General features: G+C 36.1%; 1 protein-coding gene across 2 annotated transcripts in view; it reads right to left on the bottom strand.

Annotated features, from left to right (window-relative positions):
* The window catches only part of LOC118243306 (uncharacterized oxidoreductase ZK1290.5-like), a 49,693-nt gene that overhangs the window by 22,086 nt on the left and 13,579 nt on the right, over positions 1 to 14,028 (bottom strand). For both annotated transcript variants that reach the window (XR_007708591.1, XM_035537240.2), the window contains exons 2-3: positions 13,775 to 14,023; positions 6,451 to 6,552 (exon numbers count right to left, since the gene is read on the bottom strand). Coding sequence is in view for 1 of the 2 variants with exons in the window: in XM_035537240.2 (XP_035393133.1) it covers positions 6,451 to 6,552; positions 13,775 to 14,023 (351 nt within the window). In the remaining variant the exon portion in view is untranslated. The remainder of the gene's footprint in view (positions 1 to 6,450; positions 6,553 to 13,774; positions 14,024 to 14,028) is intronic.

Raw genomic sequence — 14,028 nt, 5'->3', positions numbered from 1 at the left:
TGTATTCTCAGTCTTGTTGACTCTGGCTGCTCATCCTCATTACTTCAATACAACATCACTTTATTTATACTGACATGCTTTGCTCTTGAGTTGGCATTACACACCAGATCAGATTAAAAATGCTACCAAAAAGGCTGTTCATCTGATTGTCTTCAAAACTGAATCAGTTCCCTTGTGCTTTGATGGACTCTTCCTTCTCTTGTGGCAGTTTTAAGCACGTAGAATCATACTGGGAACAGAACACAGCCTAAAAAAAAAGGCTGAAAAAAATATTTTTATGTCAAGAACATTCTGAAGCCCCTGTTAAAAGCAACTGTTTGTGAACAGTTGGGCAGACAGACCTGTAAAAACAATCCCACTATAGCTTAACGCAGTATTGCCACCATACTCTATGCTGTGAAAACGGGGTCAGCATTACCAGCAACCCAGCTAAGTGATCCATGGCTATCAGTCTGCGAACACTCTTAAAATGAGCACTTTCAAAGTAGCATGGACACAACACAGTTAGGTTCTAAACAGACTTTGTTCCACCTGTAACTGTGATGGCACTGTTTCCTGAACTAGGATATTTTTGGACTTCCATATTAGAGAAGACAATGATTCCCAGCCGACACAAGTAACAACAACCTCACTCATACCAATAAAACAACACCAGTTTATGATAGCTAAAATCTAATACCTCGGGTTCAGCATTCAACATTTGCAGAGCAGGTAAGTGACACCTTTTCCCCAAATCATGTACATTACTTCCTGAGACAAAAAGTCCTTTTGGGCAAGGACTTTCCTTTGAATTGCATTTCAGCAATGCTTTCCCAAGAGTTCTTGTGTTCACACTGGGACCTCTATGCACTTCTGTATGTACACACACAAAATGCACACAAATGCATACATTTGCTTTCAGGAAGCTAAGTAAAAAGATACTTGTGAATTTATCAAGAATGAGCTTCACAGGCTTGTAGAAAAAACACAAACAGTACATTGCAGTAAATCATGAAACAAGTCTGAGGGCTTATTTTTGCACTTAAAGTCCATTAAAAAAAAAATAAAGAACAAGGGTAGACATTCTTGCAAATTTAGATCTTATAATTCTATGGAAATTTCTTATTCTTAAAATGTTGCACAATATGAAGACATGATTTTTAAAACAAAACTGTGTAGTCATTTTATTTCCATATATCTTTTATTGCAGTCTTATCTGATCAAGTGTGTTGGGTGTGGTGCAACCAACATCCTCACCAACTGCAACCACCTTCAAACCATGAAAACACATCTCTGAACTGTTTCTGATCACAACAAGCTCACGAGATGTCTTTATATGTGCAAAGAGGATACTACTGATAGCATGAAATAGACGTGTTGTTTGCTGTGAAAATCGTTTACTTATTTTTACCTATTAAAATTTTAATGCAATTTACATACACACACACACTCACATGGTTTCTACCAAGAAAAACACTCCTAATACAAATATTTGTGGAACCGTAACACAACTGCATGCCAATTGTCAGTTGTTCATCATTTGACAGTATCAGCATAGATGTAAAATTATTTTTCAGTAGAATAAAAGCAGAATGTCATCTAGGAAAGGATGTACTACAAACCTGTGCCACGTACACAAAAGATGTGTTTGGTTTACTCAATTCTTACTTATACCTTTAAAAACTGATACATAATGGAGGAGGAAAAAATGAAGATTGCGCTGCTCTGTGCCCAAAGAAGAATAGGATGAGGATATTTTTAAGGTTGATTAGATTTCTTCTCTCACTTGGAATTGGGAAAAGCATAACATTTTTGCCAGTAACATCGTGAATTCACTTACATTACTAGGCTAAACAATTTCTGTTACTTTATGGAACTTTCTGCAAATCATACATGAAGCCTGTTAAAACTAACAAATTAATGGAATAATCATTTTAAAGAGCATTTCTCTGTTTACCAAGAAACATGTGAACACATTAAGGAATTTCTGATGCAAGTATGAATATCTCATGTAAGCATAAGCTGCACTGCTTACCCTAAGCAGATAGCAAAAAGTACAACTTTCAGCAAAATGGCATCAAGTCTGAGTGGAATCTGAACCCCCAACAACCACCACGTTACTGCTCCTGCCAATTACAGGCAAAAGCTGGCTGGAGGCTCTCATTCTTCCCAGCATTTTTAGATGGAGAGACAAGTAATCGTGTGCATGTGTGTATGAAAGCTTGCCAAGACGATGGGCTAGCCACAATGCCAAAATCAAGGTCATTAAAGACACTGCATACGGAAAGGGTCACTTTGCTAGAAACAGCCCAATTACCAGTGAGCATATATAATGACTATTCATGATGTCAAAGCAGTTTGCCACACTGCTTTCATCTGCTAGCAGACAAATGCCTATACAAGAATGCTGCAGCTGTCAAGGGAACATTTGACTCAACATATGCATCTTGGAATGGGTTCTGTAGGCAGTCTGGCCTCCGTCCTGAGGAACCAGAGAAGATAATTCCACAAAATGACAATGTTTGAGACCACAAAAATTCAAACCATAGCCTTGATATTACAAGAACCCTAGTTGATTTCAGCTGTTACAACAGGAAGAGCTGGTGATTGCACACAAATGTCTCACTGACCAAAGTAGGATTTTATTCTCCATTCTCCCTCAGCACTGTTTATCCCATAGGTCTTTAAAGAAGATGCATGCAGTCTGTTGAATAAAGACACAGCTCTAGAATTCTCTGCCTCTCAGCACTGCAGTACAGATAGACTTGTTTCCTCCCACTGTGACCTTAAGGCCACAGCTCCCATGAAACAGCTCCAATGAAAATAGAGCAGAATAACAAGTCACGAAAGATTAAAAAAAAAAAAAGCCAAAAAACATGAGATGTTACATTCTCAGGCACAACAGCATTTAACTGGAACAGTTAACAACAGCTGGAGAGGGTAACCAGATCTAAAACAAATACTGTTCAGATTCTTTCCTACTTTAAATTGTTCATGTTTCCAGTTCAAATCATATCAAGAAAAAGGATTCTTTTGGAAAATGCTACCCTCTGATCCCTTTTGGTGAAATACAACAAGAAGGTTCTTAAAAACAGCATAGTGGTAAGCCACAGTGGAGATTTTTGACAGAAAGCAGAGGAGCTCTCCCTTAAGTCACCTGAACATATTGTTTTCTACTTATGAGAAACTTCTGATGTTATAGCTCAACCCCAAATTTTTGTTAAGAGAAGACAGAGGAAGCAAGCACTACTAGGCACTCGAGAATTAAAAACCAGTAAAGTTAAGGATGTCTGCACATCGCAACAAATGCACATCTACCTTTTCAGGTACCCATTTAATTGACACATGTTGCATTCAAATAACAACAAACCTGTTCTTTCTTCTACAGACAGAAGTACTTAGGAGTTTCCTAAAATTAGACTCATTATAATCTGTGGAGTCTTGTTTAACTTTTTATACAAGCTTTCTGCTCCCTAAAATATGTATTCAAACAATTTTGACTATATATATATATATATATTGTCACACAGAGCTTTTATTATCTGGGAATAAAGACAGGATCTTATAAACCAGCACATGCTGACCTGGACAGACGCACAGACTCAAGGTCTCTCTTCAACTCGGAAAGAAGATACTTCAGTCCAGAAGCCCTACAAGCTCTGCTCCTGCAGTCCTGTCTCTCAGCTACTACGCAGTGACTCTCAGATGATCCTGGTTGAGTCCATCTTTGTAGAAACAACCCAAAAAGCTCTCTCAAAGCTATAAACATAAATACAGTTGGGATTTTTTTTTGCTTCAACTTGTGGCCATTATGACCAATCTAAAAACTTAATGCATTAAAAATTATCTGGATTGAAGACTTTTACAGTCTTGGGCAGTAACATTTTATTTACCCTCCTTCTAGTGTAATGGGTAATAACAATAAAAAAAGGCTATTAATAATTTAAATCATTTTAAAATGTTGTTTTTCTCAGGTAAGTGCAATTTTGCAGAATAAACATCGTCTGGATTTAAACTGAAGTCAAAGATGAGATTTTCAAATATCTGCACTCAAACTATCTGTAAGTACAAAGAAGCTATTAAAGAAAAACTTATTAACTTCAGTCAGAACAAAGACTTAGGTCAATATTGAGATCTTTTTAATCATCTCACAAGACTCTTGCAGATAGATAGGCATTATTAGCCCCAAAACACCAACCAATTTTTCCACAAGAACTGTATTCATTGTCACTGCTCTTTCAGAAACTCGTCAATGTGGACACTGCTAGCTGCTAAACTCACTAGCAAGTTGAGTAACTTCAGTCTTTCCTTTGTGAATTGACTGCAGAAGCATATTATTCATTTTTAAATGGTCAATTCTTAGACATGAACATTTTAGTTTCTGCTGTTGTTTTTCCTCATGCCAACCCTCGCTCTCCCAATGTTCCCTAAAATAATAGCATTGCTAGTAATTTTCAGGTAATAATGATAACCTGAACCACATTCAGAGGAAATAAAGAACTCACCAGTTTACCACAGAACTTAATTTTTTTCCTTCCCAAATTATGAAGATATATTTTTTCCTCAAGTAAGGATCTTGACCAAATCATATATTTAATGTGAATATTCATACCAAGGCCAACACATTATTCACATTACACACAACAAGACACAAAGATATGCAGCAAGCATTTAATCGTCAACGGAAAGTCTAGTGGTTAACCATACAAACAAATTATTTAACATTTTCCTCAGGAATCATTGCATTTCCATCTCCAGAGTGGTTAACATTTGCGTATCTAACATTTGCGTATCACTTCAGTAACACATGGTTATGGTTGGAACATCCAGAGTCTGCATCCCTTACAGCAAAACTGTGTAAGTTAACATCTGAAGGCACTTGATTCAGCCAGACTAATACATCATCTACAGTGAGAGGAAAATTTAGCTGAGGTAACAAAAATAAATGCAAACTCAGATGTCTATAAAGAGATATGCAAATAAACAAAAAATAAAAATGACCTCTGCAGGTGAAGTCAGTGATAGTATTTCCAGTGTCTTACTGGATAATCATTGAATAGCTCACAGTCTTTCCCATTAGGGAGACAGGTAGAGAAATAAAGACAAGAAAGATCACAAACACATGCAAAAGCAGAATGAAGACAACGGGACAGGAATAATAATAGCAAGTGAAACTACAACCTATTTGCAGCAAATTGGGATGGCGTATCTAGGCACAAACGACATATAGGAACTTAAATATTCATCAAAAAGCACTGTTCAACAGAAAGACAAAGTAGCTTGCTGAATGGCCCATCTTCAGACTTGAAGTCATTGATGTTTTGAAATATTAGGTTGGTGTAGTGGTTCTTTAAAAACTAAGTGTTGTAATCACTTACACAGCAGAAAATACTTTCTGCAACTTCCCTTATGCTTAATATAAAAAGCAAGAATGAAAAATGTAAAGATAATTTACTTCTCTGTTTCCAAAGGCAGACCAAAAGTACTTGAAGGGCTGAAATGCAAGAGAGTGGGTTTGTTTATTACTCTGATAAAACTGGTAGAGGTATACAGCCAGCAATTGCAGTCTGTATAGGCAGCACTCTCCTCCTACTATCACTGTTTCAGTAATTGAGTTAGCAGCCAGACTACTTAATCCAAGAAGTCTTCGCAGAGTCCAAAGAAATTCTCTCAAGCTGTAAACAAGGTGGGTCCACATTGCCTAGGAACTGCATGACAGGATCTTCTCTTACATTATTTCTAGTAATAGTGTGCATACTTCAGGAGCAAAATGCCCCTGTTAAACCTACATGATAAATCCTGTTTGGGGCAGTCTAATCTTCCTATTGCTATGAACATAAACTGAAGATTTCTGTGAACCAAAAATCAAATTGACAGACACCAGAACTTGACAGAATAGATCCCTCCTTTGAAAGCTTTTTCAAAAGTTAATACCAAAAATCCGCAATTCAGAATTTGTTCTTATCTACTAGCCAGTTTGGGTGACATTTTCTAAAATGCAAGTGAATCTACATAGTAGCACAGTATATGTTCTGTGGAAAAATATGTATATGTATACAGTGGAAAATGATATTCTACAATTACAAAAAAAAGATCAAAAGGAAATAAAACTTGGTAGGATGATTTATACATGAAACAGAAGAGGCTACTACAAAGATGTTCTGTAGTGGCACACGCATTTCAATGTAATGTGTAGATTTCCTCAAGGAAGTATGCACAACGTCATTAATCTTACAGGCAGAATGTGGCAATGTATTATTTGAAAGCAACACAAAGCTCTCTTATTTAGCTTACCAGAAAGCTAATGCTGCAATTTTCAAAGAGGTTCACGTAATTTATACACCCAAACACAACTGAAATATGAGCAACCAGTTCAAATGACTTTTTTGAACACCTTTCATTACGGATTCCCCAAATCTTCAAGTGCATTCTAATTCCTTCTGCCAAGACAGCTTTTCATTATTACATCACCTTTCTCATAGAGCTCCTCCATCGCTGTCCAGGTTTCAGCTCGGACCTCCCGATTGCTTTTACCCGGAACATGTGCATCAGGCCAATGTATCAAATAAAGATCTAAAAAAGAAAGACTATTAAAGTCTCCGAAAAATATGTCAACCAAACAAAGCAGCATTTTCCCTCCATACTGGCCCCCTAACATACTATCATCAAAATAGTTACAACTCCATGACAATTATTCCATACATTCATTCATTTTCAATGAATTAAATCTACAACATTTCATTAACAAGTAAAGGTGGCAGAAGCTGCACATCTGCCTCAGGCTTAGGTCACCATAATCAGAATGTCATGGTCACACTTGCATTTAATAAGCTTTTAACACATGACAAGTCCCATTTAAATCAAAGGGATTTTGGTCAATGTAGTTAAGACTGGACTATTGCTGAAGTGCTACAAGCCTTCAAGTTTGCTAAACATAAATGTTTGGCAGTTCTGTAGGTGCTTTATACAATCTAAAATGTGAGCCTGTTTTTTTCCTTTCTAAAGAATACTTCCATTTATGAATTTCTGTTGGAAATTACAGCACAGCTGCTCTTTCATGCAGGTTTTTGTTTTGGTTATAATTACATTGTTCCAGCATTTGTGATTTTTTTTTAGCATTACAAAAAAAAAGATTTTAAGTGAAAAAAATGTTTTACTACATTTTTATGAAATGTTAACATTTTTTTAAACACAATTAAGATTTATAACTGATGAAATTTGCCAAGTTACTACTGAGACTGGGTGTCTTGGGATAGGATTTTTTTGCATCTTCTCCATGAAAGACAACCTTATCTGCCCAGTGAAAAAGGGAGCCTTAAAAAAAAAAAAAAAAAAAGAAAAGAAGCCCACTAAACATGAGAAATGTACATATTACCGGACTCAGAGTTCCAAATCAGATTATATAAATTTCCAAGGTGACAGGACCTACAACTCCTTTTTAAGTTTGTGGACACTGCTTATCATTCTGAAGGAGAAACTTAAGAGACACTTAAACAACTACATTTCTATTTAAATCCTAACCACAGATTCAAACTTCAGGCATCTCAGGCAAAGAGGTGTTGGCCTCTACCTCATATACTAGTCTGACATAAAACAGGAAAAAGAAACAAATTCATGAATGAGATCTTTGTGCTTTATAATACGCCTTTTTAGACAGTTCAAATACAGAGTTAAGAAATTAAAAAATTGAATTGTTTGCAATAAAAAGGGTCTTTTGTTCTTTAAATGTATCACACCATTCATTTACAGGACCTCTCTGTGAAAACACATCCTCTGCTGCAGTTCTATTTTATTCACATTTAAGGATTGCAATAATGACTAATATACTCCTAGACTGGTATATTAGCTTTCCACCTCTATAAATACGAATTCAACCTTAATTTAAAAGGACAAGCCAGCATAAAATTCACTATAATACACTGCTTCCCATTTCGGTACATCATTGCAACACTTAAGAGTATTTTGCTTACACTAAAAATCTAATTAGAACAGTACAAAATTTTGTAGATTAAGATACGTTATAGGTGTATGTAAGAAAAAATGATTTTGGATGTATCTAAAAAATCATGAGCTAAATCTGCACTGACTCATATATCAATAAGGCACTAGTCTTTCAATCTCAATTGCTCAGACAAGTAAATATTGTTTACATATAATGATTTGCAGAATCTGGATTTGTGCCACATTTAAAGAAAAAGTTACTCATTCTTCTGCTGTATTTATTAAGAAAAAATACCAAGATAAGGTATTGGGATTGGAATAAATACCAATTTCTTTAGACTTTAACTGATAACTAATATTGGAATATTGAATTCTCATTCTTGTGCATGTAAAGTTTGTGTTAAAATTTCCACTGTCTTACATTAGAAGCAATCCCAATGATTAGCATTTGGAATTGCTAATATCAAGTGTTCATTTTTTATCTTAAATTACATATGCCATTGGTGCATTTACTGCAAAGAGACTACCATATTTTAATTTAAACTTTTCTGCTTGGATAAGGCAAATGTCATCCATAAAGTAGATGTAAGTTATTGGCATCGGATACCTACCTCACTTAAACATAGAGGAAGTGCCTATCTTTAATTCTTGCTTGTTATGCTCTCCAAGTAGGACTACTAGATTTAACTATGCAGAAACAAGTCATTTAGTATGAATAAAAAATCATCAACTTCAGCAAAATTCTACCAAAAGCTACTTTTCCAAAAGCCTGCATATCTAGAAGCATCACAGTTTGTAAACATTCACAAAAATAGCTACACCACAGACTTCCATGTACAAAGATGCTTTGTACTCAGCCCAAGAAATTGAAGCACTCTCAGAAAAATGACTTTAAACAGCTTTGAGAACTGAAGGATCTCTTGAATATTCCACAAATGCAGTACATCGTCCTTCCCTGTGTTAGTGTCTGAGACCTCTTCAATGCAAACAAGATTAGCTCTTGGCATGTTACTTTAGAAGAGTGGTGTTACCATGTATGTGATATCCATGTCATCTTAGGACGTTCATTGTAATTTAGGCTTTTTATTGGAATAAAAAATACTTCACACTTAGAAACATATACGTTTAAGATTAGACAGCATCTACAGGATCACCAAGTACAGTCCTTTTGACTGCTAGAAGTGTTCCTGAAAGCGGAGAAAAGGTACCTTATCTCAGATACGCAGAGTAGAATGGTCTTTCTGCCAGACAAGCACCAACCACCACAGCACAGCTAGAAGTGGAAAGAATAGCACAGTACGATGTACCTTGCAATGAGCAATGGAGCTGCCACTCTATTTAAATAAACTAAGCATGGTTATTTTAAGAGAGGATCTGCTTACTTCTACTGCATGTTAGAAAACTTTACATAAGACCTGTGAACAGTAAGCACCTCACAAACCAAGCTCTACTATTTCATCTTCATTTATACACACATTCACACCTGCATCCCCACACTTTCTTTCTGGTGAAAGTATTTCCCCCTGGGGGATTACAAGAACACAAACACTGTTATTTTCATTTTGGAGGCAAGAAATTAGTTTTGAATAATTTATCAAAATAGCTTAAGATTCCATTAACCAAGAATTGCATAACTACCATTGAAGGTTTTTTAGAACAGACTGCATTTTAGCTGACTACATTTTACATTTCGAATGATGTGAATATAGATTTAATTTTGTCTTGCAGTGGTGGGTGGATTAACAAATACTCTGAGGTCTCTTCCAACCGTATTCTTTTTTAAATAAACTTAACTCAAAATAAAAAAGAGAATGGTTCACAGTATCAGGATGCACTTGAGAAAATCACAATCAAGTTTTGTATTTACCAACTTTTTAAAGCATCCCTTAAAGATAATCAAGCTGTGGTGAAGTGCAGTAGTAAATGAGGGCCTAAGGTTCAAACATTAAAACACAGCTGCAGGAAAACTATTCATATGTGAACTGCTTTCACACATTTAAAACACTGAGTGGCTTATAACTTCAGCGGTTGTGGCACCTACAATCAACACAGTTCCTCTTAATTCTACAGCATGTTGTGGAAATAGAAGTTTGTGATTCTAATGAAATTGCTAACACTATATATATATATATTTATATAGTGTATACAGACGCGCACAGAATGAGTCAGAACTCACTATAACAAACCTGCTTTTGAAGAACAGGCCCTGGATCATACCAAACCTAAAAGCAAAACCACATTTTTCAATGTTTTGCACTGTTATCTCAATGCAATGGCAATGCCTAGACTTTTTTTCATTAGTATTCTATTGGAACAAGGATCAACAATAAGTAACTTCCAAAACATTCTGAATTAATACATGATCTGAATTGGGTGTATTATCATCACTCAGATGCAAGAAATTACAGAGACCTATTAAACTGAATATGCTGATACGACAAATATTTGCCCAACTCCAGATGTGGATCTGTGATAGGTTAAATTTGGTTGAATCTGACAAACTCAGAACAGTCACAAGGAAAAAAATTGTCTATGAATTCAGTAACCCACAAATCACATTCAAGTAGAAGTTACTTTGGAGGTTTGATCTAAATCCTAAGGAATGTATTCTGCCACTGCCAAACCTGTAACATTTGCTGCCATTTCACATTGGTTTACTGTGACTGCTAGTTGGAGGACCGCATTTAGAAAATGCAAGGGGAACCTCTGTTATAACCACTGCCCACAAATAAGAAAAAAATTCCAGCTTCTCATGGATATACAATCTCCTGATTTGAACAAAAACCCTGGAACACTGTTCGCCTAATACAACTTGCCTGAAATTGTCTATTAAAAAAGTTTCATAATGGTGTTTTACATGGAATGCTCTCTTAAAAAGCAGTGATTGCCTCAAATCTGTTTCAACAGCTGGCATTTTCTACTGCTAACGCACAGATTTATCAACTAGTATTCACCACATCTTTAATGCAGTCTGCATGGATGGACTGTAGCCTACGTGGTCCTCAAGGAGACGTTAACAAGACTTTCCTTGGAACAAAGCTTAGCTGCACAATTAGCTGCCAGGCCCCTAGAGCTTTTTCTTTTTCAGTCCCCTGAACGGCTAACTTTCCCTCTAACATAAAGGTGTAACTTATCTAGGATCTTGCAATTTTCTATATGAACCACATATCTTTTTGGAAATGCTGTGAACCACCATGTATTTGGTTAATATATGATGAAATTAGGAAATTCAAACTTAGAGTAATGCTTTGCTCCACATTTCATATTTCTATTTCACAGAAAAACTGCTGGCTAGAACATGCTTGTAACACATGCTTGTAACTACATAATTTACTTTCCTAAACAGGCCTGGACACAAACTGCTGTTATTACTAGAACTTTTCCTGTCATTGAATTTCATGCCCTCTCTATTGCATAGACTGGCCAGCAGAAAGGTGACGTAAAATGCAGGTATGAATGAAAGCAGAGCTAAGGTATCTAAGCTTCAAGTCTACAAGCTTATAACTGTATTTGCAAACCAGTCTTCTGTATTCTATTTACTTTTGTTAAGACTTGTGACAAGCCTCAAAATTCCCAACAAAAAGCCCTTACTCTAAACATTTGTGAAACACTTGAAAAGTTCATGTTTCAAGGTACTTCCACTTCTTGTTTGAAAATCCGTCCAATAGCACCTTCCAGTTCAGGTGTGTTCAGATAGAAGATATATGACTCCCTAAAGTGTGATGCTTTTTACAAACCCCGTGAAACATACCACATATTGCACCTCCTCTAAGGGCCTCCTTCACCAGAACATGGAGCACAGAACACAGAATTCAGCCTTATCTCTTTGACACAACAGCAGATCATATTGTGTCTAACAGTTATTCTGTCATCCCATCCCTCTGGTGGAGGTCACCATCCTCACTGACAGATCCGTGAATTGCACATGAAGTATTTCCTAACTCATCACAGTTTACAAAACATCAAGTTAAAACAAACTGAAGTCAGCATCGATTTAGCTCACTGTGTTTGACTAACTGGTCATTCAGGAAGACCTTTATAAATTGTTCAAACATCTCCACATTAATGGAAGAAAGCAGAGGAAGAAAAGGAGGGAAGACAGGAGACTGGGGAAAAAAAAAAAAGGAAAAAAAAGTGTTGGATATTGGGGTAAATTGTGCAGGCACTTGTAATAACTTCTAAATTTGCCTTCATAATGTGAGCAAAAGAAGTCTGAGTTGAAAGTATCTGACAGATATGATGTTCTGTTTATGCCAGACCATGGAGTCACTCACTTGGTGACAGTATCAGTGCATTTCTAGCTCTCAGATTTTTTTTTCCCCCAGCTCACAAACTTCTGCTTAGCGGCAATCTCCAAGCTGAGTATTTGTGTGAGCACCTACTTTAACCAGTCTGCTACCTGAGAAAGAAGCAAATTACTGAAAGGAATCACTGAGAATGATTTCCTGGAAGTGAGTCAAGTTTTCCTCTCATTGGCATTCAGTACCAGTTCCACAGAAAGCACAGGAAAAAAAGAAAGCAAACACAAAACATAAACAGAAAGCAGAGAGAAGGAAACGTGTTATTTCTCTATTTAGAGGACAAACCCAAGGACTGAAACTTTTTTTTTTTTTTAAATGAGAGTCTCCTTGCAGTGACCTGTATTTGCATGGGACAGAGAAGAAGAAATATTAATTCATTTTGATTTACTCTGTACCTGTGCAGGCAGTTCAGGGATACATTTCCATTAGGAATGGAGCCAAAGATGTGCATATAAAAATCAAAGTCTTTAACAGATAGAGGTTTTGCCTCTTCATCTTGAAAAGTACCAGGCAAAAAAGCCAGCAAATATAGCACACAGCTGCTATCAATAAATGATTCCACAAAATCTGTACTTCAAAAAAGCTGTTCACTTCATTAAAGTTTGATTATTGGTAACAGGTGGACAGAGTGAGGAAAGAGAAGCATATGTGCATTTTCAGGACACTAACATATAATGTTCAATTATTCCTTGATTGTCAGCATTAACACTCTCTCCACCAGTGTCATTATTTTAGGTTATTACTTTAAATTCATCTTTCTGTCTCTCCACTTTCTTTGATTGCTCTAGCTAGGCAGGAAGAAGTAAAAGCAGTTTAAAACTGTTTTTTTTTTTTTTTTTTTAATCAGGGTCCACCGCTCTTGTGATCTATTACACAGAATTAATTGTGGTCACTACTGCAGCTTGTTGCCTGTCTAAAACTGCAGTAAAAATATCTCATCTTTGACTATGAGAAGGTCATGACCAGGGTATACTTAAAACTAAGTCTAACTCAGTGTTAAATTTAGTCTTCTCAAGTCTTATAGACACTTCTAATTTTTCCCTGAAGTATATTGCAGCAGACAGATCAAACCAAAGGCAGTTATTTAATTTTTTAGAAGTGTCAATAATCCTGCAAAATAACTTGTAGAAAGGACTCTCATTCTCTGAGATTTAGCAGACCACACAAGAGCTTAGGCATTTTTGTGTCCCTGTTAACAATAAATTATTGTCAAGTCTGTGAATCCTTGTTCTTTTTTAGGTTTTGGGTGTTTCAGCAAAATATATAGCACTCTTGTAGTTGATCCTCAAATCAATTTAACAATGAAATGCATTTCTACAAAAAACACACCTTAATCTGTTTTAAAAGATTTGCAACAAGGAAAAATTACGTGCTCTCAGTTATATGTATGCAAATTTCCTAGAGAATAAGCAGAACAAGAAATTTGCAAAAGTGTAAAGGCAGAATTTGACTACTGTAATCTACCTGTGCTACAGTGTTTTACAAGAATTCATTCATCTTTCCAAACGTTCACAGAGAAGGCATGGTAAATGAGTTACATTAAAGATTCATACCAAGATAGTCAACACCAAGTCTTTCACATGACTCCAAGTAGGCTTGTTTTGTGTTTTCATAGCCATAATCACTATGCCACAATTTGGTGGTTATCCAGAGGTCCTCCCGGTTCACACCACTCTCTTTAATGGCTTTTTGGAGAAGAGATTCACAGCCGTATCTTTTTGCTGTGTCAATATGACGAATGCCACATTTCTGTAATGCATGGACCACAGCATCATGGGAATAGCCACCTTGATGGGAAGTACCTAAA

The sequence above is a fragment of the Cygnus atratus genome, chromosome 8, assembly GCF_013377495.2.
Source record: "Cygnus atratus isolate AKBS03 ecotype Queensland, Australia chromosome 8, CAtr_DNAZoo_HiC_assembly, whole genome shotgun sequence".
NCBI lineage: Eukaryota > Metazoa > Chordata > Aves > Anseriformes > Anatidae > Cygnus > Cygnus atratus.
This window is presented reverse-complemented; position numbering and strand designations above follow the sequence as displayed.